Source organism: Cherax quadricarinatus, chromosome 20, assembly GCF_038502225.1.
Source record: "Cherax quadricarinatus isolate ZL_2023a chromosome 20, ASM3850222v1, whole genome shotgun sequence".
NCBI lineage: Eukaryota > Metazoa > Arthropoda > Malacostraca > Decapoda > Parastacidae > Cherax > Cherax quadricarinatus.
This window is the reverse complement of record NC_091311.1, coordinates 24558690-24584136: the sequence shown is the minus strand read 5'-3', so window position 1 is coordinate 24584136 and position 25447 is coordinate 24558690. Positions and strand designations below refer to the sequence as shown.

The 25447-nt window shown below is 39.7% G+C and overlaps 1 protein-coding gene across 2 annotated transcripts in view; it reads right to left on the bottom strand.

The window, feature by feature from the left end:
- Positions 1–25447, bottom strand: part of LOC128700181 (equilibrative nucleoside transporter 3) — a 75715-nt gene that overhangs the window by 28324 nt on the left and 21944 nt on the right. For both annotated transcript variants that reach the window (XM_053793209.2, XM_053793219.2), the window contains exons 2-5: positions 21684–21765; positions 18964–19124; positions 8908–9002; positions 8094–8144 (exon numbers count right to left, since the gene is read on the bottom strand). In XM_053793209.2, coding sequence (XP_053649184.1) covers positions 8094–8144; positions 8908–9002; positions 18964–19124; positions 21684–21765 — 389 coding nt within the window. The remainder of the gene's footprint in view (positions 1–8093; positions 8145–8907; positions 9003–18963; positions 19125–21683; positions 21766–25447) is intronic.

The following is a 25447-nucleotide window of genomic DNA, read 5'->3' as shown; positions in this document are numbered from 1 at the left end:
TTGAGGTTTAACAGTCACATGACTAAAGCCACCTGATTTCCACCTGCCAATCATATTGAATGTTCATCTGCCAGAACCTGAGTTGATAAGTATATTCGGTAAACTAAGATGATCTTAAGTGTGATAAATCTTGCTGTGGAATACTGCTCAAACTCCCTTTTTGAAACTATCAAGTGAAGTTAGTCATCTTCAGCAAGGAAGGTTGAAGAATAATGTATACCTGTTACCAGATGGCCTATTTCATTAGGTCACACCTCTTGGTTTGTACCATTATGCAGTGAACAATATCTCTCTACTGTGAAAAGGTTGTCAAAGCCTAGAAAAGTCCTGATGTATACCGTTAGTTTGTTTAGTATTGGGTAACAAGCCAGCATCAATGGCAGGTTTCTTGGGCTACAAGTCTCTGTCTCATATGTTACGTAAAGTTTGTCAGGAAACAGGACAATTGTTTCCTGACGCAGGTCTTAGTCATATGATGACCCGCCATTGGAGCTTTTGATCCTCTGACCGAGGCCTTCCGCTTGCTTACCCGCCCACCCCATTAAAAAAAATCAGATTAATAATCTCTCTGGGTCTCAATTACATCATGGCTAAGGTAAATAAATATAGCTTTAACTATTCATAAGCTTAATATTCTGTCTGTTTATATACCTGGAGAGTGTTTCGGGGGATCAACGCCCCCCCGGCCCAGTCTGTGACCAGGCCTCGTGGTGGATCAGAGCCTGATCAACCAGGCTGTTACTACTTGCAGCACACAAACCGACGTACAAACAACAGCGCACCTAAAGTCAGTACCTGACTTTAGGTGCCTGTCAAGCGCTTTCTTCAAGACAGTCAGAGGTCCATTGGTAACCCCCTCTTAATTATGCTGGGAGGCAGTCGAACAGTCTTGGACCCCTGACACTTATTGTGTTGTCTCTTAGCGTACTCGTGGAGCCCCTGCTTTTCAATATCATATATCTTTCTCCCTGCATTCCAGGGAGTACAAATCAAAGGACTTCAACCGTTCCCAGTAATTTTGATGTTTTATAGTCCTTATACATGCCGTGATCTTTCTCTGTACATTCTCCAGGTCTGCAATTTTACCTGCTTTGAAAGGAGCCGTTAGAATGCAGAAATATTCCAGCCTAGAGAGAACAAGTAATTTGAAGAGAATCATCATGGGTTTGGCATCCCTAGCTATGAAGGTTCTTATTATCCATTCTATCATTTTCCTAGCAGATTTGGTAGATACATTGTTGTTATCTTTGAAAGTGAAATTCTCTGACAATATCTCTCCCAGGTCCTTCACATTTGTTTTTCACTCTATTGTATGACTGGCATTTGTTTTATACTCAGATACACTTTTAATTTCCTCGAGTTTTCCATGCTGGAGAAATTGAAATTTCTCTCTATTGAACTTCATATTGTTTTCCGCAGCCCATGTAAAGATTTTGTTGATGTCCGCTTGGAGTCTTTCAGTGTCATCGATGAGTGACACTGTCATGCAAATTCGGGTGTCATCTGCAAAGGAAGACACTAGTCTGTCGCTTATGTCTCTGTCTATGTCAGATAAGAGGATAAGGAGCAGGATGGGGGTGAGTACTGTGCCCTGTGTAACAGAACTTTTCACTGTGGCTGCCTCAGACTTTATTCTGTTTACTATTACCCTTTGTAGTCTATTTGTTATAGATCCATCTACCAACTTTTCCTATTATTTTTTTATCACACATTTTGTGCGGTATTACACCAGGGTCGCACGTGTTGCAGGCTTTTGCAAAGTCTGTGCATACTACATCTGCATTTTGTTTGTTCTCCAGTGCATGTAAGACCTTGTCATAGTGGTCCAGTAACAGACAGGAGCGGTCTGCTTCTTCTAAACTCATGTTGCCCTGGATTGTGTAACTGATGGATATCTAGGTGAGTGGCGATCTTGCTTTTTAGGACCCTTTCAAAGATTTTTATGATAGTGCTATAGGTATGTAATTCTTTGCAATTGCTTTATTGCCACCTTTGTGTTTTTAGTAACTGTGGGATAACCCGTGTCCATGCTCCCTCCCCATAAAATGTTGAAAACACGTAGTTCTTGATGAACACGGAGTTCCATGAGTCTGGGCCTGGGGCAGAGTGCATGGGCATGTCATTTATATCTTTTTCGAAGTCTTGTGTTGTTAGGATAATATCAGAGATATTTTAATTAACCAAATTTTGAGTCTCGATCATAAAAAATTCGGTTAAATTTTCGACTATTAGTCCTGTTAATGGCTCATTAAATGCTGAGTCACATTGGGACTTTAGTATCTCACTCATTTCATTTTTGTCATCTGTGTAAGTCCCATCTCGTCTAAACAGGGGTCCGGTACTGGATATTGTTTGGCTTTAGATCTGGCATAAGAAAAGAAATATTTTGTTTTGTTTTTTCCAATTTCGCTGATGGCTTAAGTTCTTCCCGAGTTTCTTGTCTCCTGTATGATTCCTTAAGCTTAACTTCGATATTTGCTGTTTCTCTTACCAGTGCCTCCCTTCATATTTCAGATATACTGGCCCCTTTCAGCAACTCTGTGATAATTTGTCTTTACCAGTATAGGGAGTGTCTCTCTCTTTCTAGTTTACATCTTCTCTTCTTTTTTCTTAAAGTAATGTGCCTTGAGTATACCTCAAGTGCAACAGAGTTAATTCTTTCTAGGCTAAGGTTCGGATCCATGTTGTTTAGGATATCTTCCCAGCTGAAGTTTAATTTAGTGAAGGCACCTTCATAACTGGTCACCTTTTGCTGGCCAGGAGCCCCGCGCATACATGTCTGTGCCCCTATCATGTTGTAGTCTGAGTGTGTTGTCTTGAATACTGTTATATTTCGTATCAGATCATCTTTGTTGGTGAAGATGAGGTCTAGTGTGTTTTCTAGTATTGTTGGTTCTATTATTAGCTGGTTTAAAGATAATTTGTTGCAGAGATTTAATAGCTCATGTGTGTGAATTTTCGTCTGAGTTGCCTCCTGGGGTTATCTCTGCTAAAACATTATTTGCTACATTCCTCCACTTTAGGTGTCTTAAGTTGAAATCGCCCAGCAGCAAGATGTTTCGAGCAGGAGTTAGGAGATTTTTCAGACAGTGGTCAATTCTGAAAAGCTGTTCCTGGAATTGTTGGAAAGTAGCATCCAGAGGTTTGTATACAACCACAATGGCAAGGTTTTGGTTGTCGATCTTTACTGCCAAAAGTTCAACTTTATCACATGAAGTGTTTAGTAGTTCTGAGCAAATGAGCGTCTCTGTGACATACAGGCCGATGTCTGTTTACTCTGTCGCATCCAAACAGGTTATAGCCTGGGATCCATATTTCGTTGTCAAAGTGATCCTTCATGTGGGTCTCTGTGAAAACGGCATACATTGTGTTTTACTCCGCGAGCAGTCCTTTGATAAAAGGCATTTTGATGTTTTTTGATTGCTTTAGACCCTGTTTCATTGCAAAAATAAATGTCATCGTATTGATGGTACATAGGGGGACTTTGCTGGCATTAATATGTGTTGTTCTGTAGTGAAGGCCAATGACTTTGCCTCCACTCCAAAAGTGTTCTGAGTTTGTGTAGGATTTCTGTCATTTCTTGCTAGTTTCCTTGTTTTCCTGGCACTAAAAAACCACTATCTCTGGAGGGGTTATGGCTCCCTTTGTTACCCCATAGTCTGGACAATCTGCATCTTCTTGTCCCCTTAAGGTGGTGTGTCTGACAATTTAGATTCTAGCATTGTCTTTCATGGACTGACGAGTGACACATTTCTGGGTGAAATAGGTTACAGGAAGAAGAGTTGCATTTCCTGTTGTCTTGTGTTTGTGACATTTTTTGGGATGTTCAAAACTGCACGTCCCACCTGTTTTTTCTAGATACTTCATGCCTGCAGATACCCAAAGAAATAGAATTTGCATAGATTTGATTTCTGTTACTCAAGATTTTTTATGGCTGCATTCCTATTTGTGCATTTTTCTGTCTCCCCACTACCTACAACCACTGTACTAACATCAGTGCTTCCACCAATATTTTTCTGGTGATATGTCAACACTGTTCCCCGAAGCATCGTCCCTTTCATTCTATCTCCAGCAGTATTGCTACTGCTTAATTTAATATCAATTGTGATTGCTTGCTTAAGGTACATACACGACCCAAGGGACCATTTTTCCACAGATTACATCCAGTCCAAGCAAAACCTCGCCCGTTATTCTTGCTGCAGATTACATAGGTTTGTATGACGGTAGTTTATACTGTAGATTGTCTGCCCAAAATGTTTAGGCATGCTAGTGGCTTTCTTTGTATTTAATATCTTATAGTATGTAAACTTCACATTGTAAGCTTTGCAAGGAAATAAAAAAATAATTTTCATAGTTTCAGTATCTCATACAACAATCTTTCCTCCTGCTACACCTTAACAGTTCTCTTGGGTAGGTGGCTTAAAAAAATTCTACATAATATTAATAATTGTATAGTTTTTACATATATATGTAATTTTCCAAAAATATTTTAAATTTTGCTCTTTCTCGTTCTTAATAATTATATTCTATAATTGTAATTAGTTTACCAGAACATGCTTTAGTTACTGTGCTGATCTATCCTCCAAGTATACTGCTAAGTGACCAACTGAAGCCTTGGCCTATTGAGAAGGATGAGCGTGTTACACGTGTCCACTGTACTACAAGGCTGACGACTTGGCTGAGGTTTAATGTAGATGAACTGCAACGGAATGTTGGTGTAGTCAGACCATGGAAAGATTCTTTGGCATGGCTATGATGATTGATTTTTTCAGCTCAGCCAAAATGCAATATGGCAACCCATTGCCAGATAACAATGTAACAAATAAGAGCAAGAACCTTTGTCTGCAGTTACTGTAGAAGCAGTCAAGGAGCTGTAAGAAGCTCTCAGCAAGTCAGATATTAGCCCACCATTGCTCTCTGTCCTCTCAGGGTACTGGGGGGACTATGCTCTAATAACTGTTGCTGTGGATCAACCTGAGCCTCAAACAACTTTGTAGAAGCCTCAAAACAGACAGCTCTGTTGCTATTATTATTATTGTCGTTGATGATGATGATGTTGTTGCTGTAGTTGCTATTGTACATATTCTTTTTTTTTTATATTTGATTAATATAATGTTTCGAAAATATTGCCTTCAGAAATATTTTCAGAACATTAAATGTAATACTGGCTACACAGGCGACTCTACTCTGTTGGCTTCCAGTTTCTCCGCCTCAAGGTAGAATTCCGTCTTTCTCGTCTTTCTAAATCCATGGGGAACCTACTGGATGTTAGATATGGCACAACAACACAACAAGTATCATAGAAGCTTACAAAGATGGGAAAAATATCAAAATAGGCAAGGCATATATATACGTTTGTCATTGTGACTGGACGTCCAATATGGCGAGTCAGTGACCCGAGACGCCACATGCAGAATCTCAGTATTACACGAACTGTTTGCGTACACACTCAGCATGTTGGATTGAAGTTGTAAGAGGTTCATGACTGCTCAGATTTTTATATTTAACGCTAGAACAAAATTTATTTCATGAAATACTCCTGTACCTTAATATGAGTTGTGTTAGCATGACTACCAGTGCCTGTAGGTTACTTGTAGTCGCTTCCTGGGGTTACTGCCCCCCGCGACCCGGTCCCCCGCTGGCATGATCGACCAGGTTGATGGTGACATCATCTGCAGTCCAACGTACTCACCACATCCTCGCTGTTCGGGTACTGAATTAAGGAGCATGTTTAGTTCATTGGTGATTCCCTGTATGCATAAAGGGTGGGTGCTGATAAGTGTCGGTCACCTTATACTTATTGCGTAATTTCAGTGTTTTCACGGTGCCCTTGTTATTCACTGGATGCTGGTGGATGGGTATATAATTCCAGGGACTTCTTTATGCGCTCCCAGTAATTAAAGTGAAGACTGAATATATATGAACTGTGAAGGATCTCTGTGCATTCTCCAGTTTTGGAATTTCGTCTGCCTAGAACACACAATATAGTGATAGAAATTTATTATTACTGCATTCAGTGGGAAATGCTAGACCCGTAGGGGCACACAACACCTTGGGGAATGGGAGGCAATCAAATCCGATCCAAGGCAAGGCAGGGTAACTCCAATTCTTTGGATCAAGAGCCTCACTTCAAGAGCGTTTGAAGTGAGGCTGGTAAAGTGCTCTTAATCCGAGGTATAAGAGCCACCTCTATCCTTCCTTGGATCAAACTTAATTACCTCACAATGAACTAGAGCTACCTATCGCCTGACTTGAGCTAAACCTCATTACCTCCTAGTTTCCAGGTGTTGTGTGGCCCTTAATAGTTTAGCGCTTTCCCATGGGAATGATAATACTTACCACTAAATCGACTATAAAAAGAAGTAATGACATAGTTAAAGAAATACGGCTTCTGTTGTCCTTTTTATTTATTTTGACGAAACATTTAGAATACGCTGCTTATTTCTGGTCTTCATATTACAGAATGAACATTAATACGCTGAAAATTTTGTAGAGAAGGATGACGAAGCTGGTTCCGTATACTGGAAAGCTTTCCAACGAATATAGGCTGAAGGCAATGAACCTGTTCTCTCTGGAACGACGTAGGATTAGAGAAGATATAGTTAAAGTGTACGAGTGGAAAACAGGAGTATAAATAACGTGTTGAAATATCTAACCAAAAGAGGAATCACAGCAATGATTAAGTTTGGGAAGTGACTCCCAGGTAGGGTCACTGAGGCAAGATCCTCGGGTAGCTTCAGATATAGGTTGGAAGGATACTTGAGTGGGTGTGGGTGGATGTTAGCTGTACCTGCTTAGGAAGGGCCAATAAGCCTGCTGGGTTTAGCGCTTCTTTTTTATAATAATAATAATAATAATATAATAATAATAATAATAATAATAATAATAATAATAATAATAATAATAATAATAATAATATAGGTAGTAGGTTGGTAGACAGCAACCACCCAGGGAGGTACTACCGTCCTGCCAAGTGAGTGTAAAACAAAAGCCTGTAATTGTTTTACATGATGGTAGGATTGCTGGTGTCTTTTGTCTGTCTCATAAACATGCAAGATTTCAGGTACGTCTTGCTACTTCTACTTACACTTAGGTCACACTACATATACATGTACAAGTATATATATACACACACCCTCTGGGTTTTCTGCTATTTTCTTTCTAGTTCTAGTTCTTGTTCTTGTTTATGTCCTCTTATCTCCATGGGGAAGTGGAACAGAATTCTTCCCCCGTAAGCCATGCGTGTTGTAAGAGGCGACTAAAATGCCGGGAGCAAGGGGCTAGTAACCCCTTCTCCTGTATATATTACTATATTTGAAAGGAGAATCTTTCGTTTTTTCTTTTGGGCCACCCCACCTCGGTGGGATACGGCCGGTACGTTGAAAGAATAATAATAATAATAATAATAATAATAATAATAATAATAATAATAATAATAAGCTTGCTTGAGTGCTCCTTCGTTCTGGTGTTCCTGTGGAAGCAGTGTGTAGCTTACGCTCACGACGACAAACACAGTTATCATCCATGCAATTATTTTTACTTCATAACAATAGCCAAATTTTCAACGTTTTACTACTGTAGCAGCATAGCCTGAGACCAGGCTATCCTGAAGACTTCCTGACCAACCAAGCTGTTGTTGTCACATGCGACCTTATCATAAGCTCACATAGGTTTCACAGAGTGGTGAATCAGACATCCCATAATGAAACTTCAGTCTGTATTCTCCCTGTGAAGCCGTCTGCCTTGCCCACCATGCAAGCAGCTGGTTCTGACGGCAAAGCCATATCTTGCATTCTGCTGTTGCAAGATAGCATTATCTTTCAGTTAGACATAAACTGTCTTCACACATAAGTGCAACCCACCGCTACCACTGGCACATTTACCTGCGGTAGTCCTGTTATACTGTGTATGATTCTGATTAATGCTATTTGATATTAAAGATTTTTTATTAACAATTTTCATGCGATGCAGAACTTTGTTTTACTCTGAGAATGTCATTTAAAGCCTCATTATACAAGTAATTATAACTCTCACAGCTCAGGACACATTGTGTGAACCTGCCTATTGGAGGAAGCAATCACCTGTCTACTTACTGTTAAGGAGAGCCACGATGATCATGGTGATGACGAAGAAGGTCGTCTGCCCTGTTGTAAAAGAACTCAAGTTTATCTTATATCTAAATGTGCGTGAGGGAATGTATTAATACCTCTACCTGCTTACATGTACAAATGCATAAATACCTCTAGGCTGCCTATATGTATGATTGTATTAATGGCTTAGTTTTGCCTACATACATAATAAGATTATTACCTCTGGAGTGCGGAAAATACCTGGGCCTGGACAAGACTGGCGAACCTACTACACTATAACATTGCTACTTATGGATTGTCCTTTGAGTGACTACATTAATATCTCTGCCTGCCTAGATGAATGGTCTTATTAACACCTCTACCATAATACGTCTGCTCTGGTAACAATCAGATTTGCCTACCTGATTGATTGTATTAATTCTCTGGGCTGAACTCAAGGCTAAGACAGACATTTGAACAGGATCAAGAAATGTTCCTCTGCATGTGAGTTATCTAAAAGTCTTCCTTTGGAGGGACCTTGATGCAGGTGAGAGGCTCTTGATCTAAGGAATTGGACCTCTGTTCCCCTTGGATAGAACCAGAATGTCTCCCATTTCTCTAGGTGTTGTATGACCCTTATGAGTTTAGCGCTCCCATGAATGTAAAAGTAATAATAATAATAATAATAATAATAATAATAATAATAATAATAATAATAATAATAATAATAATATCTATAGGTCTATGTACGTACGAGAGATGGTAGTGATGACCATCATGAATATGTGTCCGTACATAAGTAAACAATGACGATCATGATGAATGTATGTGTACGTACATGAGTCGGTGGTGACGGAGGTGAAGATAGTGATGAGTATCATGGCCAGCATCAGCAGTGACAGTGAACCCAGGATGCGAACTCCCTCGCGCACTCTACATTATGAGAACGTAACTATTAGTTCCTCCTTCTATAATATTTGAGTGCAAATTTTTTTTTATATATCTCCAAAATACGATATTTATATGAACACATTCTATTTTAATAAATCTCTGAAAAAAAAATAATTTAGTTAGTACTGTTAGGTAAACACGTATTGTGACGGAGGATCGAGCCTCGGTACTTGCGCTGAATGACCCGCATTTACTACTGCACAAAAAGCATCAAAAAATTAAGCAAACAATAGCTAATGATGAATATGTTCTTTGGTTCAGTAGTTAGCGGAAGTTTGTGTAAAATTTCCAACACTGTGAGAGTTGTGCAGCGGAAACATTTATATTCTGGTCTCTGTGAAAACACTGTATTGTGGTAACCTAACTTAAACGTAACTCAACCTAACTGAACCTAACTTAAATTAGGAGTCAATCTAGGTTTGGTTAGGTTGGATTACATTACTTAAGATTAGGCTACCAAAGAATGCTTTCTTACAATTTGCACAAAATATGACTAGTTATTTTGCACAACCCACTTAAAGTTAGAGAATTTGCTTAAAAGTATACTAGGAGCTACATTCAGGTTTTACCTCTTCCTGTGTTCTCTTAAGCGATAATTATTTTGTTTATATTCTTGGCAGTGACGTGTTAGGTGTTAGGTGTTAGGTGTTAGGTGTTAGGTTAGGTAAGATTTTTCAGGAAACAGGGCAAGTGTTTCCTCACGCGGGTTTTAGTTATATGATGACCCGTCACTGAAGCTTTCAGTCATCTGACCGAGACCTTCCCCTCGCTTATCCGTCTACTCTTTTAAAAAATTTAAAAATTGATGTTTTATTCATCAGGAGACAAGACAAATGTCTCCTGACAACGGCGTTAATCATGTAGATAATCCAGATTATTATAAAAGTTATTAAAATAAATATATTAGTTCAGGAGAATAAGTCAGTTAGCTCGGGTGATACCATTGACCAAATGCAGCTGACTCTCGGGCACATTAATATCAGTCTAAAAAAAAAACTATCAGCTACAAATCTTTTAACTGTTTAAGTGTATGCAATAATACAATGAACAGCAACAATGATTAGTAGATTTAATGTGTCTAAGGCTGTCCAAAATGCCCTCCAAAACTAGGCTTTTTTTTTTTTTTAGAGTAAGTTATATAAAGGTTATTGTAAATTATTATTATGTGAGCAAATTACCTGCATGAGGTTTACAGGGCATTACCTGAATTATTACGTGCAAATAATTTAGGTGAGATAAGTGGGACTTAAGTCACAGTAGGTTGCTGAACTGTGACTCCCTCGATGCACACTTCTTCACCACTCTCAGAAAAAGCTAGACCTGACATTAAATTAATAATTATAATATTAAAAGAAGCAACTCTGGTAAATTAAAGTCGTGGACTGTATATGATTAGGCTTCCTGTGTACATAAAGAAAATTCGTATTACCACTTACCATTTAATTACTAAACGACATTTAATGCTGATGGAACACACCCTAACCTTACCCTAGCAGCTGGAATTTACAATAGCCAACACAAAAACTACTGTACATTATGGGTAAGCGTCACTTAGCTGAGGTGTGCTGGGAAAATTGGTGTTCTCTATTTTTTCGTCCTGGTTGCTGAATTGTAAGGGTTTTCCACATTTTCCCAACTCTTCAGCAGGAATGTGTCAGCAATTTCTAAATTACGGATTGAGGCCGATATACACCGACCTTCGAGAATGCCTGATTACATTGCACAATGCAGTCCAGTGTTCACACATTAAATTCATTATGGCGTCTCTCCAGTGTCACTTCCCCAGCTCTTCTGCATTCCCCCTCACTCGAAATTTCTCGAAAGATCAAAATAGCATCACATTTTAATACACAGTTATTATATTATTCGTTTATATGTTCTACATTTAGGAAATTATGTAAAAAATTTCTACACATGTCAACTAATATTATATCAATTTGATATTGTATCTTACTCTATAGAAATGAAGTTGTCCTTGTCTTGTTTATAATCACTAATACTGAGAGGTCCAGTAGCTGGAGCCCTACTTACAAGTGACAAACTATTATAAATGTGTTTAATTACATTATAATTTAAAAAGGTTACTTTTTACTAGTTTTAATTCTACTTTTCGTAGTTATATTAATTAATTTCTTGCTCTACAGTCGTTTAAAAAAACATTATTAGGCGTCCAAGTACCCAACGATGGCGGTAACTATAATAGTTTTCGGATTTCTTTTCTCATCTTTTTGTTCTCCCTGGTAAGGGGCTCTTGATCTAGGGAATTGGATCTGTGCTCCAGTTCCCTAAATTGAGCCTGAATACCTTCCATCCCCCCACTCCACCACAGGCGCTGTATAATCCCTACGGATTTAGTGTTCCCCATGATTATTATTATAATTATCTTCTCCCAGTCTTGATAGTACCACAAACTCTTCGAAAAGTTATTCTATTTAATTTTCTTGTGTTTGACTGGGATGAATTTCATCGCCTGAGTCTCCTCTCACTTGCGAGTGTTGATGTACAGTTCTAGGCCTCTGGAGAGTTAAGCTACAGGTATTTATTATTTCAATAAGAACATCACTATTGCATTTGGACAAAGAGGTGTGTTGGTTGTAGCACAAGACTTTCACAAAATGACGGTACAAAACAAAATATATATGCTAATATTCACATAAATTAAAATCTCAAGATAAAACGAAAGTCAAAACAATGAAAATTCCTGTAACTTTGTACACAGCCCCCCTCCCTAAACTTTTGTAAAATAAAAATGATAGTATCAATAAACAACAGAAACTAGACTTCTTATGTGAGTTTATTTAATACTCACGAGCTTCTTCAAATTTTTGTTCTACAGCTCTTGGACATCTTGGGAGAGAGGAGCAATAACACCCAGGTTTATTGTTGACCTGCAACTCCTATGCCAAATAAAGAGTTTTGCAATAAAGTTATTAGGCCTCTTGCATGCATTAGAGTAGAGGAGGCTGGGGTTATGTGATAAAGAGAGGAATACCTCTTTCAGAATGCTGTTACTGTGGCATACTAAGAGTATGTTATATTTTATACGGCGTATGTCACATACCCATATAGGCTGCCTCCCGACCTGCAAACCAGGTGCTAAGAGTATAACGAGTAGGGGCCCCCATCGTTATGCTTGTACCTTGGTTCAACCAGCCAATGACAAGGAAACCTGCCAAAGTTGTGAAACAATGTGGGGACACTCGTGAATCAACAATGCCAGACTTATCTCCAAGCCTGGTTGAAGACGGTCTTCACCATGTCTCTTGCTTGCATTGCCTTATTGTACATATCCTCTCTATATATTGTACATATATTTCTTGATGTTTGGTGAAGGAAATGTAAGTATTTACTCTCTCGGCTGCCTTTTACTAGTTCCTACCGTGTTATCGTGCTACAACCAGGTGTGCAGGCCACCAGAATAAACCTGTATTCGTAATAATAATCTTATTTTTTGAAACGGTGGGCCGGTATGCCAATACCTCGGTCAGATGACTGAGAGCTCCGGTGGCGGGTCATCATATGACTAAGATCGGTGTCATGAAACACTTATCCTGTATCCTGACAAATCTTAGATAACCGAGACTAACGTCTGTCATATCGCATATCGACTGAACCAAAATTACTTTTTATTTATTTTGTAATTTTGAAATGTGGAAAAAACTGCATCCAGCAGGAAAAAACTTGCCTTCATCATATCTGCAGTGCTCCGCAATGTTAAGTGTGATAACCCCACAATTATGTGTTTAGTAAAATTGTCAGATTAATTAATAACATAAGAACATAAGAAAGAAGGAACACTGCAGCAGGCCTAGTGACCCATGCGAAGCAGGTCCATGTAGTCTCCCCCGATTAGCCCAATGACCCACCTAGTCAAGTCACTTCTACTTCAGGAAGGAGCACGGCATCAGATCTAGTAGCACAAGCTAGTCAGGTCCAACTCACACCCATCCACACCCACTCATGTATTTATCTAACCTATTTTTAAAACTACACAACGTTTTAGCCTGAATAACTGTACTCGGGAGTTTGTTCCACTCATCCACAACTATTACCAAACCAGTGCTTTCCTATATCCTTCCTGAATCTGAATTTTTCCAACTTGAAACCATTACTGCGAGTCCTGTCTTAGCTGGAAATTTTCAGCACGCTATTTACATCCGCTTTATTTATTCCTGTTTTCCATTTATACACCTCGATCATATCCCCCCTAATTCTACGCCTTTCAAGAGAGTGCAGATTCAGGGACCTCAGTCTATCCTCATAGGGAAGAGTTCTGATACATGGGATCATCTTTGTCATCCTCCTCTGTATGTTTTCCAGTGTATTTATATCCATTTTGTAATACGGTGACCAGAGCTGTGCAGAATAATCTAAATGAGGCCTAACCAAGGATATATAGAGTTGAAGAACAACCTGAGGGCTACTATTATTTATACTTCTTGATATGAAGCCAAGGATTCTGTTAGCTTTATTGCGAACACTGATGCACTGTTGTCTTGGTTTTAGAGTACTGCTAACCAGAACTCCTAAATCCTTTTCGCAATGAGTAGTATTAAGATCTGCATTATTTAGTTTATATGTGGCATGGTTATTTTTCTGTCCAACATTTAGAACTTTGCATTTGTCTATATTAAACTGCATCTGCCACTTCTCCGACCACTGCATCAGTCTATTCAAATCATCTTGGAGTGCTCTAGTGTCCTCATTAGAATGAATTGGACGGCCTACCTGGAGTTTACCTGGAGAGAGTTCCGGGGGTAAACGCCCCCGCGGCCCGGTCTGTGACCAGGCCTCCTGGTGGATCAGAGCCTGATCAACCAGGCTGTTACTGCTGGCTGCACGCAAATCAATGTACGAGCCACAGCCCGGCTGGTCAGGAACCGACTTTAGGTGCTTGTCCAGTGCCAGCTTGAAGACTGCCAGGGGTCTGTTGGTAATCCCCCTTATGTATGCTGCGAGGCAGTTGAACAGTCTCGGGCCCCTGACACTTATTGTATGGTCTCTTAACGTGCTAGTGACACCCCTGCTTTTCATTGGGGGGATGTTGCATCGTCTGCCAAGTCTTATGCTTTCGTAGTGAGTGAGTTTCGTGTGCAAGTTCGGTACTAGTCCCTCTAGGATTTTCCAGGTGTATATAATCAAGTATCTCTCCCGCCTGCGTTCCAGGGCGGGAGACAAATTTATTTATTTTATTATTTATTTTTTAATTGGACATGATACATAGTTGTACAAAGAAATACAGTGATTGGGTGTACATGCCAAAAGCCCCTTGTATGCAGAGCATTATGGGCAGGAGAATAATTTTTTTTTATATTTTTGCTAACACACATGTAAATATAAATAACACATTTTACCTTATTCCTAGTACATCTACTTTATAGTATAATACTAAGATATTATCTCCTTTATAGTATAATAATAAGGTATTAAAAGAACCCCAATGGAAATAAGTCACTTTGACTTTTTTGGGTTATTCCAGGTTCTCTACACATATGTTGTTTTTGTGTATACTTGAATAAACTTAATTATTATGAACCCCACTGAAAATCAATAAGAATGATCAGCTTCCTTGGAATATTTCGAATTTCTAACCTCCGGTTAATATGAACAAATACCGATCACCAAAACTAGTTGCTTGTACGTCCCCTAGTTAACGTTTACATAATATCCAACTCTAAAATTCTATATGTATTAACTTCAAATATAAAGTTTCATCAATATAAAGTCAAACCTTTGTGTCTGCACACCGAGGGTCGAGAAATCCTAGAGAAAGAGTTCATCAGCTGACTAATATATGCCATTATTCATGCCTATTTTGGTGTTATCAGCAAATTTGCTTATATCGCTATTTATTTCCTCAACTATGTCGTTTATGTAAATTGTGAACAACAATGGGCCCAACACTGACCCCTGCGGAACACCGCTTGTGACGTGCCCCCATTCTGATTTCTCCCCATTTATGCAAACTCTCTGCTGTCTATTTGTCAGCCATGCCTCTACCCAGGAAAAAATTTCTCCTCATATTCCGTGTGCCTTAAGTTTCCTCAATAGCCTCTGGTGTGGAACTCTATCGAAAGCCTTACTGAAATCCACATACATAATATCATATTCATTACCATGATCTACCTCCTCAAATACCTTAGTGAAAAAAGTTAGTAAATTCGTAAGACAGGATGCTTCTTCTGACAGGGTTCAAACTTTCAGCGCTGGTGTATCCTACACAAAGAAAGACTTGGCTTCTGATAGACTATACAGATGTCATTGTAATTTTGCTTGAAAAATAATGTGGTACATTTTTCCGTGCGATAACTTAAGAATACTTCATTAGAAAGGCTCCAAAGTTTTAAGTATCCTGTATCTCACCAAATGCATGTACAAATTTGTCAATATACTAACAAATTAAAGAAAATTAAAATTTTCATTGCTAGTGTACTTTGCTCAAAGAAAGATTTACATTACTGTTTAGTAATGTATGTCCAGTCGCGGTTATGTTAGCCAATTTAAATAAATTTGGATATTTATTTCCACATCATATCTTTTCATTACTTCTGATCTACTTCAAACATCTAATTCTGGTATATTTCTCATGGAAGGATACGGATTAGGTCTTGACTGTGCAGGTGCCAACTTTATTAAACAAATTTGAAGTGGTATCTGTGAAATAAGTAGAGAATACCTCTTCTGATCTGGACCTAACATGGTCTTATTGGTCCATGCTCGGTCCACCTCACACCCACCCTATATCCTTTAATGTTCCCGAACAACCTATATTTATAGCTACCTATAGGTCCCACCTCGTAGATGCTACCTGACTCAAAGTTTGTTCGACTCATCTACAGTTCGACATCTACCATAGCTGATAGATGAGACACTTGTGCAAGATTTGGGTATCTATATACTGGAAACGTTTCGCCAGCCAGTGACTTCTTCAGTCCAATGCAGAGAAATCAATAGATAAATGAACCAAAACCACCCCTCTCTGGGTCTGACTGGCATCATGGTGATGGGAGTGTGCTGAATTAAAGCTCTTGGGCCTTTTGTTATCTTCAGCTCCTGAACTTTTTGAAGGATTGAATTATAGCTCCAGATCTTTCGAGGGAGTTGAGCTGCAGCCTGTGTGCGTCTGAAAGGACTTCGAGCAACAACTACTACAACTACAAGGCTGAGTTTGTGACACTGGGAACGCTTCACTAGGATCGCGCAGCAACGGAAACATATCTTGTTTACATTAAAAAATATATAGGACATATATGAGATATGACGCACATGGTATAAACACTAAGAGGTGAATATTTATCGTTGTATGAACACTTTGCAATTACATTAATCTATATTCGAGGTAATAATTTAGGACAGGTTAGGTAAGATTTTTCAGGGAACAGGACAAGTATTTAATAACGCTGGTCCCAGTCACATGATGACCCGCCACTGGAGCTTTTGGTCATCAGACCGAGGCCTTCCGCCGGTTTACTGGTCTACTCCTTTAAAAACTAAGGTTATAATTATAGTAATAGTATTAATGAATACTTGATGGTAATGTCTATGTGATCAGTAGCATAAACTAGATCACGCGTCGAGTAGACGATGAGAATATTTTAAAATGATCATCAATGGTATAATTCCAGTGTACGTAAATGTTCTTCGTGAGATTAGTCACGAGGGAGCATTCACCAAATTCAACTTCAATAACAAAAACATAAAGTGGGACCAAGTAAACCAAGTCCTAACCGATATAAGCTGGGAAGATATACTAAGCAACACAGACCCCAACTTATGCCTAGAACAGATTAACTTGGTGGTACTCGATGTATGCACAAGGCTTATTCCTCTAAGAAAAAGGAGGAGTAGATGTAAAATAGAAAGAGACAGGTGCTCCCTTTACAGGCGACGGAAAAGAATAACAGAGCGGCTAAAAGAGGTCAATATATCTGAAATGCGTAGGGAGTCACTGGTCAGAGAAATAGCAAACATCGAACTTAAGGTTACAACCCCGTGGGCGTGAGGTGATGCATCGTTTTTTGCATGGGATTTTACCGTCGGGTGTGGTTTTACAGGCTAGACGGGTGGTTGAGGGGGGGGGTTCTGTGGAATATGTGGAGGGGAGGATTCTGCGTTCCACGTAGTGTATTTTTGTGAGGGGATGGGGAGCGTCAGGGGTTGGTTGAGCAGGGTGCTGCATAGGATAAGAGGTAAAAACATTTCTGTTCTGCGGGCATTAAGTCTTGACGTGGGGGGGTATGGATGAGAGTATTATTAGGGCTGTGGAGTACATTATGGTAGATTATGTGTACATAACGTGGGGAATGAGGGGGAAAGGGGTCAGTGAGGTGAAGAGGCGGGTATTGGCAGTTACGTTTTATAAAACGTTGTGCCGTAACAGAGAAATTTATGGGAGAAAGTGGGAGCGGGCTTTCTCAGAGGGATATAGAGAACTAACATTAGAGGTTTTATTAAATTTGTAAATTAGGTGGGAGGGGCAGGGTAGGGATGGTAAATGCATCAGAGTACAAAACAAATTCTGGCCACAAAATAGAGCGAAACACCAACGTCAAAGACCTGGGAGTGATCATGTCGGAGGATCTCACCTTCAAGGACCATAACATTGTATCAATCGCATCTGCTAGAAAAATGACAGGGTGGATAATGAGAACCTTCAAAACTAGAGATGCCACGCCCATGATGACACTCTTCAGGTCACTTGTTCTATCTAGGCTGGAATATTGCTGCACTCTAACAGCACCTTTCAAGGCAGGTGAAATTGCTGACCTAGAAAATGTACAGAGAACCTTCACGGCGCGCATAACGGAGATAAAACACCTCAATTAATGGGAGCGCTTGAGGTTCCTGAACCTGTATTCCCTGGAACGCAGGTGGGAGAGATACATGATTATATACACCTGGAAAATCCTAGAGGGACTAGTACCGAACTTGCACACGAAAATCACTCACTACGAAAGCAAAAGACTTGGCAGACGATGCAACATCCCCCCAATGAAAAGCAGGGGTGTCACTAGCACGTTAAGAGACCATACAATAAGTGTCAGGGGCCCGAGACTGTTCAACTGCCTCCCAGCACACATAAGGGGGATTACCAACAGACCCCTGGCAGTCTTCAAGCTGGCACTGGACAAGCACCTAAAGTCGGTTCCTGACCAGCTGGGCTGTGGCTCGTACGTTAGTTTGCGTGCAGCCAGCAGTAACAGCCTGGTTGATCAGGCTCTGATCCACCAGGAGACCTGGTCACAGACCGGGCCGCTGGGGCGTTGACCCCCGGAACTCTCTCCAGGTAAACTCCAGGTAGAGTCAATTGTATCCATTTTTATTTCAGTAAGTCTAAGGTTTTTTTTTACACTTTTTTCCCCCTGAATATTACTTCTAGTGGGACTGGAATTTCTCGCACATTCACAGATCTGACCAGCCGGGCTATGATTCGTACGTCGGGGTGCGTGCGGCCAACAGTAACAGCCTGGTTGATCAGGCACTGATCCACCATGAGGCCTAGTCACAGACCGGTCCGCAGGGGCGTTGACCCCAGGAACTCTCTCCAAGTATACTCCAATCAGTGTTTTCCCAGGATACGACCTACACCGGCCACTTAACACCCAGATACCTGTTTACTGTTGGTTGAATAGTAGGATTATAAAAAACTGATGCCCAACGTGTATGTCGTTTCGTCAATTATAGTAATGATTGAAGACTTTATTCGGATTAGTAACCCCGGAGGGTTGATAACTCAATAAAGTCAGGAACATATCTTATTTTCATAGGAGGTATTTTTAGGTACTCTCCATTATACGGCTTAAAACATTCGACTAACTGTTAGTTAACAAAGAGTAGTAGGTGTCTGGAGACTTATTTCCCGCCCATGATTCGATTCAGACGCTCTGGGTTGTGAGTCGAACGCACAATATGCGCTCACGATAATATAAACCCAAGAGCTTACTTTTTGACGACAGCGGAGTTGATGATGAAGAACACCACACTGAAGACGTTTGAGACGATGACCAGAGTTGGCATGAAGGACTTCTGCAGCGGAGTGAGGGAAGCGTCAGAGGCATCCCACTCCTCCCCCAGACTCACGTTCCTCAACTTATATTGCCAATACTGCGAAGAGAGACGAGCTAGTTGGTTGGTTTAATGGTCCTGAAGTTTATCGAATATTCATGTCACCTTTTCACCGCCAATCTAGAACAGGGTGTGGACGTGTGAATGACTCATTACGTGTAGATGGTTAATTACCTTTGTAACTTGTCATGATTGTGACCAGGTGTACCTGGAGTTCATTACCTTTGTAAATGGTTCAGCTATTAAAACTCTGGGGTCCAGTCCCTGGACCCATTATGTACCTCTGTGATCTTCTGACTACCACCCACTGGATGGGTATGATGGGGTGCATAATAAAGACATTAAATCTAAATTAAACTAACTAAAGTAAGGTCTCAGCGTACATACTTCCCGGTGTATGTACCCTGTGTGAGAGACTGAGACAAGTTTATTCAAAATTATCAAATTGTTCTACCATTAACTGAGGCAGAAACAAGGATAAAGGTTATTAAGCCACAGCTTCTTCACTGGTAAGTGGAGAGATATACAGGGATACGTCTTGGTATAAATATATAAAATACAGGGCAGAAAGTTTTATCAAGACATAATTACTTTGAGCGATGCGTAGCTGTTTGTTTTGAGAACTCTTCATCTGATCGACTTCAACTTTTAATGCTACTGGACTATAAATAGGGGAAAATTCATGTAACTTTTTTGAAGGCAGGAGGCCTTTTAGTAATTGTTTAAAGGCACTCCTGATTATGGCAGCAATGTGATAACTTGAGAATGCCTCTTCTGATCGACTAAAACTTCCAACAGTACGAAGCCTACGAATAAGAAGGTTCTAATAGTTATTGGAGTGTTTAAGTGCCAATTTTAATATTTTATTTAAAAATGTAGAGCATTTTTTATCTGACATAAAATGAAAAATGCCTCTTCTGATTGGCTTGAAACTTTCCTCGAAGGAAAATACACCTATTTGCCAGTTTATTATACTGGAATACTAGTTACTGTGTGCTAACTGGATACAGTAATTAATCAATCCTAATTAAAATATTCGTTGTGTAAGAATGGTATATAATACCGACAAGATGAAATTAAGACACATGTGCAACATCTGGGTATCTTTATTGTAGACGTTTCGCCATCCAGTGGCTTTATCAATACAAATTCCAGGACATAACTTGAAGACAGTAGAACTATGTACAGAAGATGAGGTGATCAGTCCCTCAACCTAGTCCCTCAACGTGGAGATTTTCAAAATCTCCACGACTACGGTGCTGTTCGCACCTACTGCTAGGTTGAGGGACTGATTACCTCATCTTCTGTACATAGTTCTACTGTCTTCAAGTTATGTCCTAGAATTTGTATTGATAAAGCCACTGGATAGCGAAACGTCTACAATAAAGATACCCAGATGTTGCACATGTAAAATATTCGTGTCTGGTGATTTACAGATGATACTTAGCCTAATTTTTCTTTGTTTAATGATACCTAAATTATATACTTTTTACTAAATACATAAAAAAGTAGATTAAAAAGTCATTAAAGATGTCTTTATAGTTATTAATAATATTTTCACAGCATTTTATATTTAAAATCTTTTATTTAATATTTTATCCATTAATTTGATATGGAAATATAAACACATATGCAGAATAATGTGTTCCATTATTGACAACGTTTCTCCCACGTAGTAGACTTTATCAAGTCACAAACAGATCTGTTTGTGACTTGATAAAGCCCACTACATGGGCGAAAAGTTGTCAATAAAGGATCGCATTATACTGCATATATGTTTATATTTCCATTATGTCGGTATTTTATACTATTTATTTCCATTAATTTCATATGCCTATACCGGAACGACTAGAATAATTAATATTAAGTATTAAAGAGGCGGACTGGTAAGCCAGTAGAAGGCCTCGGTCAGATGACCGAAAGTTTTAACTGCGTGTCATTATGTGACTCAGACCCGCGTCAGGCAACACTTGCCTGTTTCCTGACGAATCTCGACTAACCTAACCGGACTGACTGGATATATACATTGAAAGATGAAATTCTCTCATACTCTCTGCTGAGAGTATACTTTAATCTTTAACTTAGGGATTAAAATATTTTCATAGGGTAAAGAAAAGGTAACCTGGCAGCCTTAATGACCCTAATGTAGTCCACCCCAGTTTATTATACTGGAATACTAGTTACTGTGTGCTAACTGGATACAGTAATTAATCAATCCTAATTAAAATATTCGTGTCTGGTGATTTACAGATGTCACTTAGCCCATCGAGTCGAGTCAGCCTAATGTAGTCGATAGGCTATAAACCACGTTAGCCAACCAACCGGACTGACCTAACCTATGCTAACCTATGGGTCATCCATATAATTAAGACCCTTGTCAGGAGGCACTTCTCCTGTCTCCTGATATGGATGTGTTTACCTAAGTAAACATGCCATTTGTTCCATATATTTGGTCCCCGTTATCGCACGGAAGTGTTGAATATCTGAAGGCTATTGGATAATTCGTTCTTCAGTTATGAGCGGAATGGAATCGAAAAGTTGGAGGAAGAAAAAAAAAGTCAGACAACTAGACTAACAATATTCTTGCAAGTCATTTACCATATCTGCAGTTATGAAGAAATTCCATGGTAGCATCGTCGAAATGCCAAGTGCATAAAATACGAGGATCACTATGACCGGTCTGAAAGGAAAAGAAATATCTATATTATCATAATAATAATTATGATTATTTAAAAATAATATTATTGTTTAAAGTAATAATAATGAGATGATTAATATAAAATTTAGTTGTACTGGCAACACGGGTGAAACGTCGGGCATGCTTCCTGCTGCCACTGTTCACCTAGCAGTACGTACCTGAGGCGGCTAAAATGCCGGGAGCAATGGGCTAGTAACCCTTTCTCCTGTAAACATTTACTAAAAAAGGGAAGAAGAAAAACTTTATAAAACTGGGATGCTTGAATGTGCGTGGATGTAGTGCGGATGACAAGAAACAGATGATTGCTGATGTTATAAATGAAAAGAAGTTGGATGTCCTGGCTCTAAGCAAAACAAAACTGAAGGGGGTAGGGGAGTTTCGGTGGGAAGAAATAAATGGGATTAAATCTGGAGTATCTGAGAGAGTTAGAGCTAAGGAAGGGGTAGCAATAATGTTGAAGGATCAGTTATGGAAGGAGAAAAGAGAATATGAATGTGTAAATTCAAGGATTATGTGGATTAAAGTAAAGGTTGGATGCGAAAAGTGGGTCATAATAAGCGTGTATGCACCTCGAGAAGAGAGGAATGTAGAGGAGAGAGAGAGATTTTGGGAGATGTTAAGTGAATGTATAGGAGCCTTTGAACCAAGTGAGAGAGTAATTGTGGTAGGGGACCTGAATGCTAAAGTAGGAGAAACTTTTAGAGAGGGTGTGGTAGGAAAGTTTAGGGTGCCAGGTGTAAATGATAATGGGAGCCCTTTGACTGAACTTTGTATAGAAAGGGGTTTAGTTATAGGTAATACATATTTTAAGAAAAAGAGGATAAATAAGTATACAAGATATGATGTAGGGTGAAATGACAGTAGTTTGTTGGATTATGTATTGGTAGACAAAAGACTGGTGAGTAGACTTCAGGATGTACATGTTTATAGAGGGGCCACAGATATATCAGATCACTTTTTAGTTGTAGCTACACTGAGTGTAAAAGGTAGATAGGATACAAGGAGAATAGAAGCATCAGGGAAGAGAGAGGTGAAGGTTTATAAACTAAAAGAGGAGGCAGTTAGGGTAAGATATAAACAGCTATTGGAGGATAGATGGACTAATGAGAGCATAGGCAATGGGGTCGAAGAGGTATGGGGTAGGTTTAAAAATGTAGTGTTAGAGTGTTCAGCAGAAGTTTGTGGTTACAGGAAAGTGGGTGCGGGAGGGAAGAGGAGCGACTGGTGGAATGATGATGTAAAGAGAGTAGTAAGAGAGAAAAAGTTAGCATATGAGAAGTTTTTACAAAGTAGAAGTGATGCAAGGAGGGAAAAGTATATGGAGAAAAAGAGAGAGGTTAAGAGAGTGGTGAAACAATGTAAAAAGAGAGCAAATGAGAGAGTGGGTGAGATGTTATCAACAAATTTTGTTGAAAATAAGAAAAAGTTTTGGAGTGAGATTAAAAAGTTAAGGAAGCCTAGAGAACAAATGGATTTGTCAGTTAAAAATAGGAGAGGAGAGTAATTAAATGGAGAGTTAGAGGTGTTGGGAAGATGGAAGGAATATTTTGAGGAATTGTTAAATGTTGATGAAGATAGGGAAGCTGTGATTTCATGTATAGGGCAAGGAGGAATAACATCTTGTAGGAGTGAGGAAGAGCCAGTTGTGAGCGTGGTGGAAGTTCGTGAGGCAGTAGGTGAAATGAAAGGGGGTAAGGCAGCTGGGATTGATGGGATAAAGATAGAAATGTTAAAAGCAGGTGGGGATATAGTTTTGGAGTGGTTGGTGCTATTTTTAATAAATGTATGGAAGAGGGTACGGTACCTAGGGATTGGCAGAGAGCATGCATAGTTCCTTTGTACAAAGGCGAAGGGAACAAAAGAAAGTGCAAAAATTATAGGGGGATAAGTCTGTTGAGCATACCTGGTAAAGTGTATGGTAGAGTTATTATTGAAAGAATTAAGAGTAAGACGGAGAATAGGATAGCGGATGAACAAGGAGGCTTTAGGAAAGGTAGCGGGTGTGTGGACCAGGTGTTTACAGTGAAATATATAAGTGAACAGTATTTAGATAAGGCTAAAGAGGTTTTTGTGGCATTTATGGATTTGGAAAAGGCATATGACAGGGTGGATAGGGGGTCAATGTGGCAGATGTTGCAGGTGTATGGTATAGGAGGTAGGTTACTGAAAGCAGTGAAGAGTTTTTATGAGGATAGTGAGGCTCAAGTTAGAGTATGTAGGAAAGAGGGAGATTATTTCTCAGTAAAAGTAAGCCTTAGACAAGAATGTGTGATGTCACCGTGGTTGTTTAATATATTTATAGATGGGGTTGTAAGAGAAGTAAATGCGAGGGTCTTGGCAAGAGGCGTGGAGTTAAAAGATAAAAGAATCACACATAAAGTGGGAGTTGTCACAGTTGCTCTTTGCTGATGACACTGTGCTCTTGGGAGATTCTGAAGAGAAGTTGCAGAGGTTGGTGGATGAATTTGGTAGGGTATGTAAAAGAAGAAAATTAAAAGTGAATACAAGAAAGAGTAAGGTTATGAGGATAAAAAAAAGATTAGGTGATGAAAGGTTGGATATCAGATTGGAGGGAGAGAGTATGGAGGAGGTGAATGTATTCAGATATTTGGGAGTGGACGTGTCAGCGGATGGGTCTATGAAAGATGAGATGAATCATAGAATTGATGAGGGGAAGAGGGTGAGCGGTGCACTTAGGAGTCTGTGGAGAGAAAGAACTTTGTCCTTGGAGGCAAAGAGGGGAATGTATGAGAGTATAGTTTTACAAACGCTCTTATATGGGTGTGAAGCATAGGTGATGAATGTTGCAGCGAGGAGAAGGCTGGAGGCAGTGGAGATGTCATGTCTGAGGGCAATGTGTGGTGTGAATATAATGCAGAGAATTCGTAGTTTGGAAGTTAGGAGGAGGTGCGGGATTGCCAAAACTGTTGTCCAGAGGGCTGAGGAAGGGTTGTTGAGGTGGTTCGGTATTACAACCCAGGAGTCCAAATGGCCTGTTATCCTGGGTGTAAAGGGAGCAAAATAAACACAGCAGAAAGGTTTTGGCTTATATTATCCTTCACCAATTTAGAACAGCAATATGTACACTATATACACTCTGTACAGTGATAGGTATTAGTGCACTCCAGCTCTAGAATGGGAATGACAAGGGCAGACAGGAGAGTGGTACCCATATAACCTCTGTGATTGCCAAAACCATCTTCTTATTGGCTGGAACCTGGTAACTAGTTGAACGACGGGGCCCCATCATCAACTCTTAGTTACCTGGTTTGCTGGTTGGGGGAGATAGCCTTTAAATGAGGGTGTGTACATGCACCGAATAAAGGTTACGCACTCTTTGCATGCCACACCCCCACCCCGAGAAGGCTCAGGATTAGGCTGCCACCTCCCAGTGGTAACCATGCCGCCATGGCACAAAATAATGGGACTGCCTTTCCTCTCCACCATCCAACTCTTAGATATTATTATTATTATTATAATCAAGGGGGAAGCGCTAAACCCGGAGGATTATACAGCGCCTGGGGGGGGATGTGGAAGGCATTCAGGCTTAATTCGGGGAACTGGAGCACAGATCCAATTCCCTAAATCAAGAGCCCCTCACCAAAATCAAGGAACCTTCCTTGAGGGGAACTCTTAGATAGAGCTCAGCTTTTCTCGTGACCAA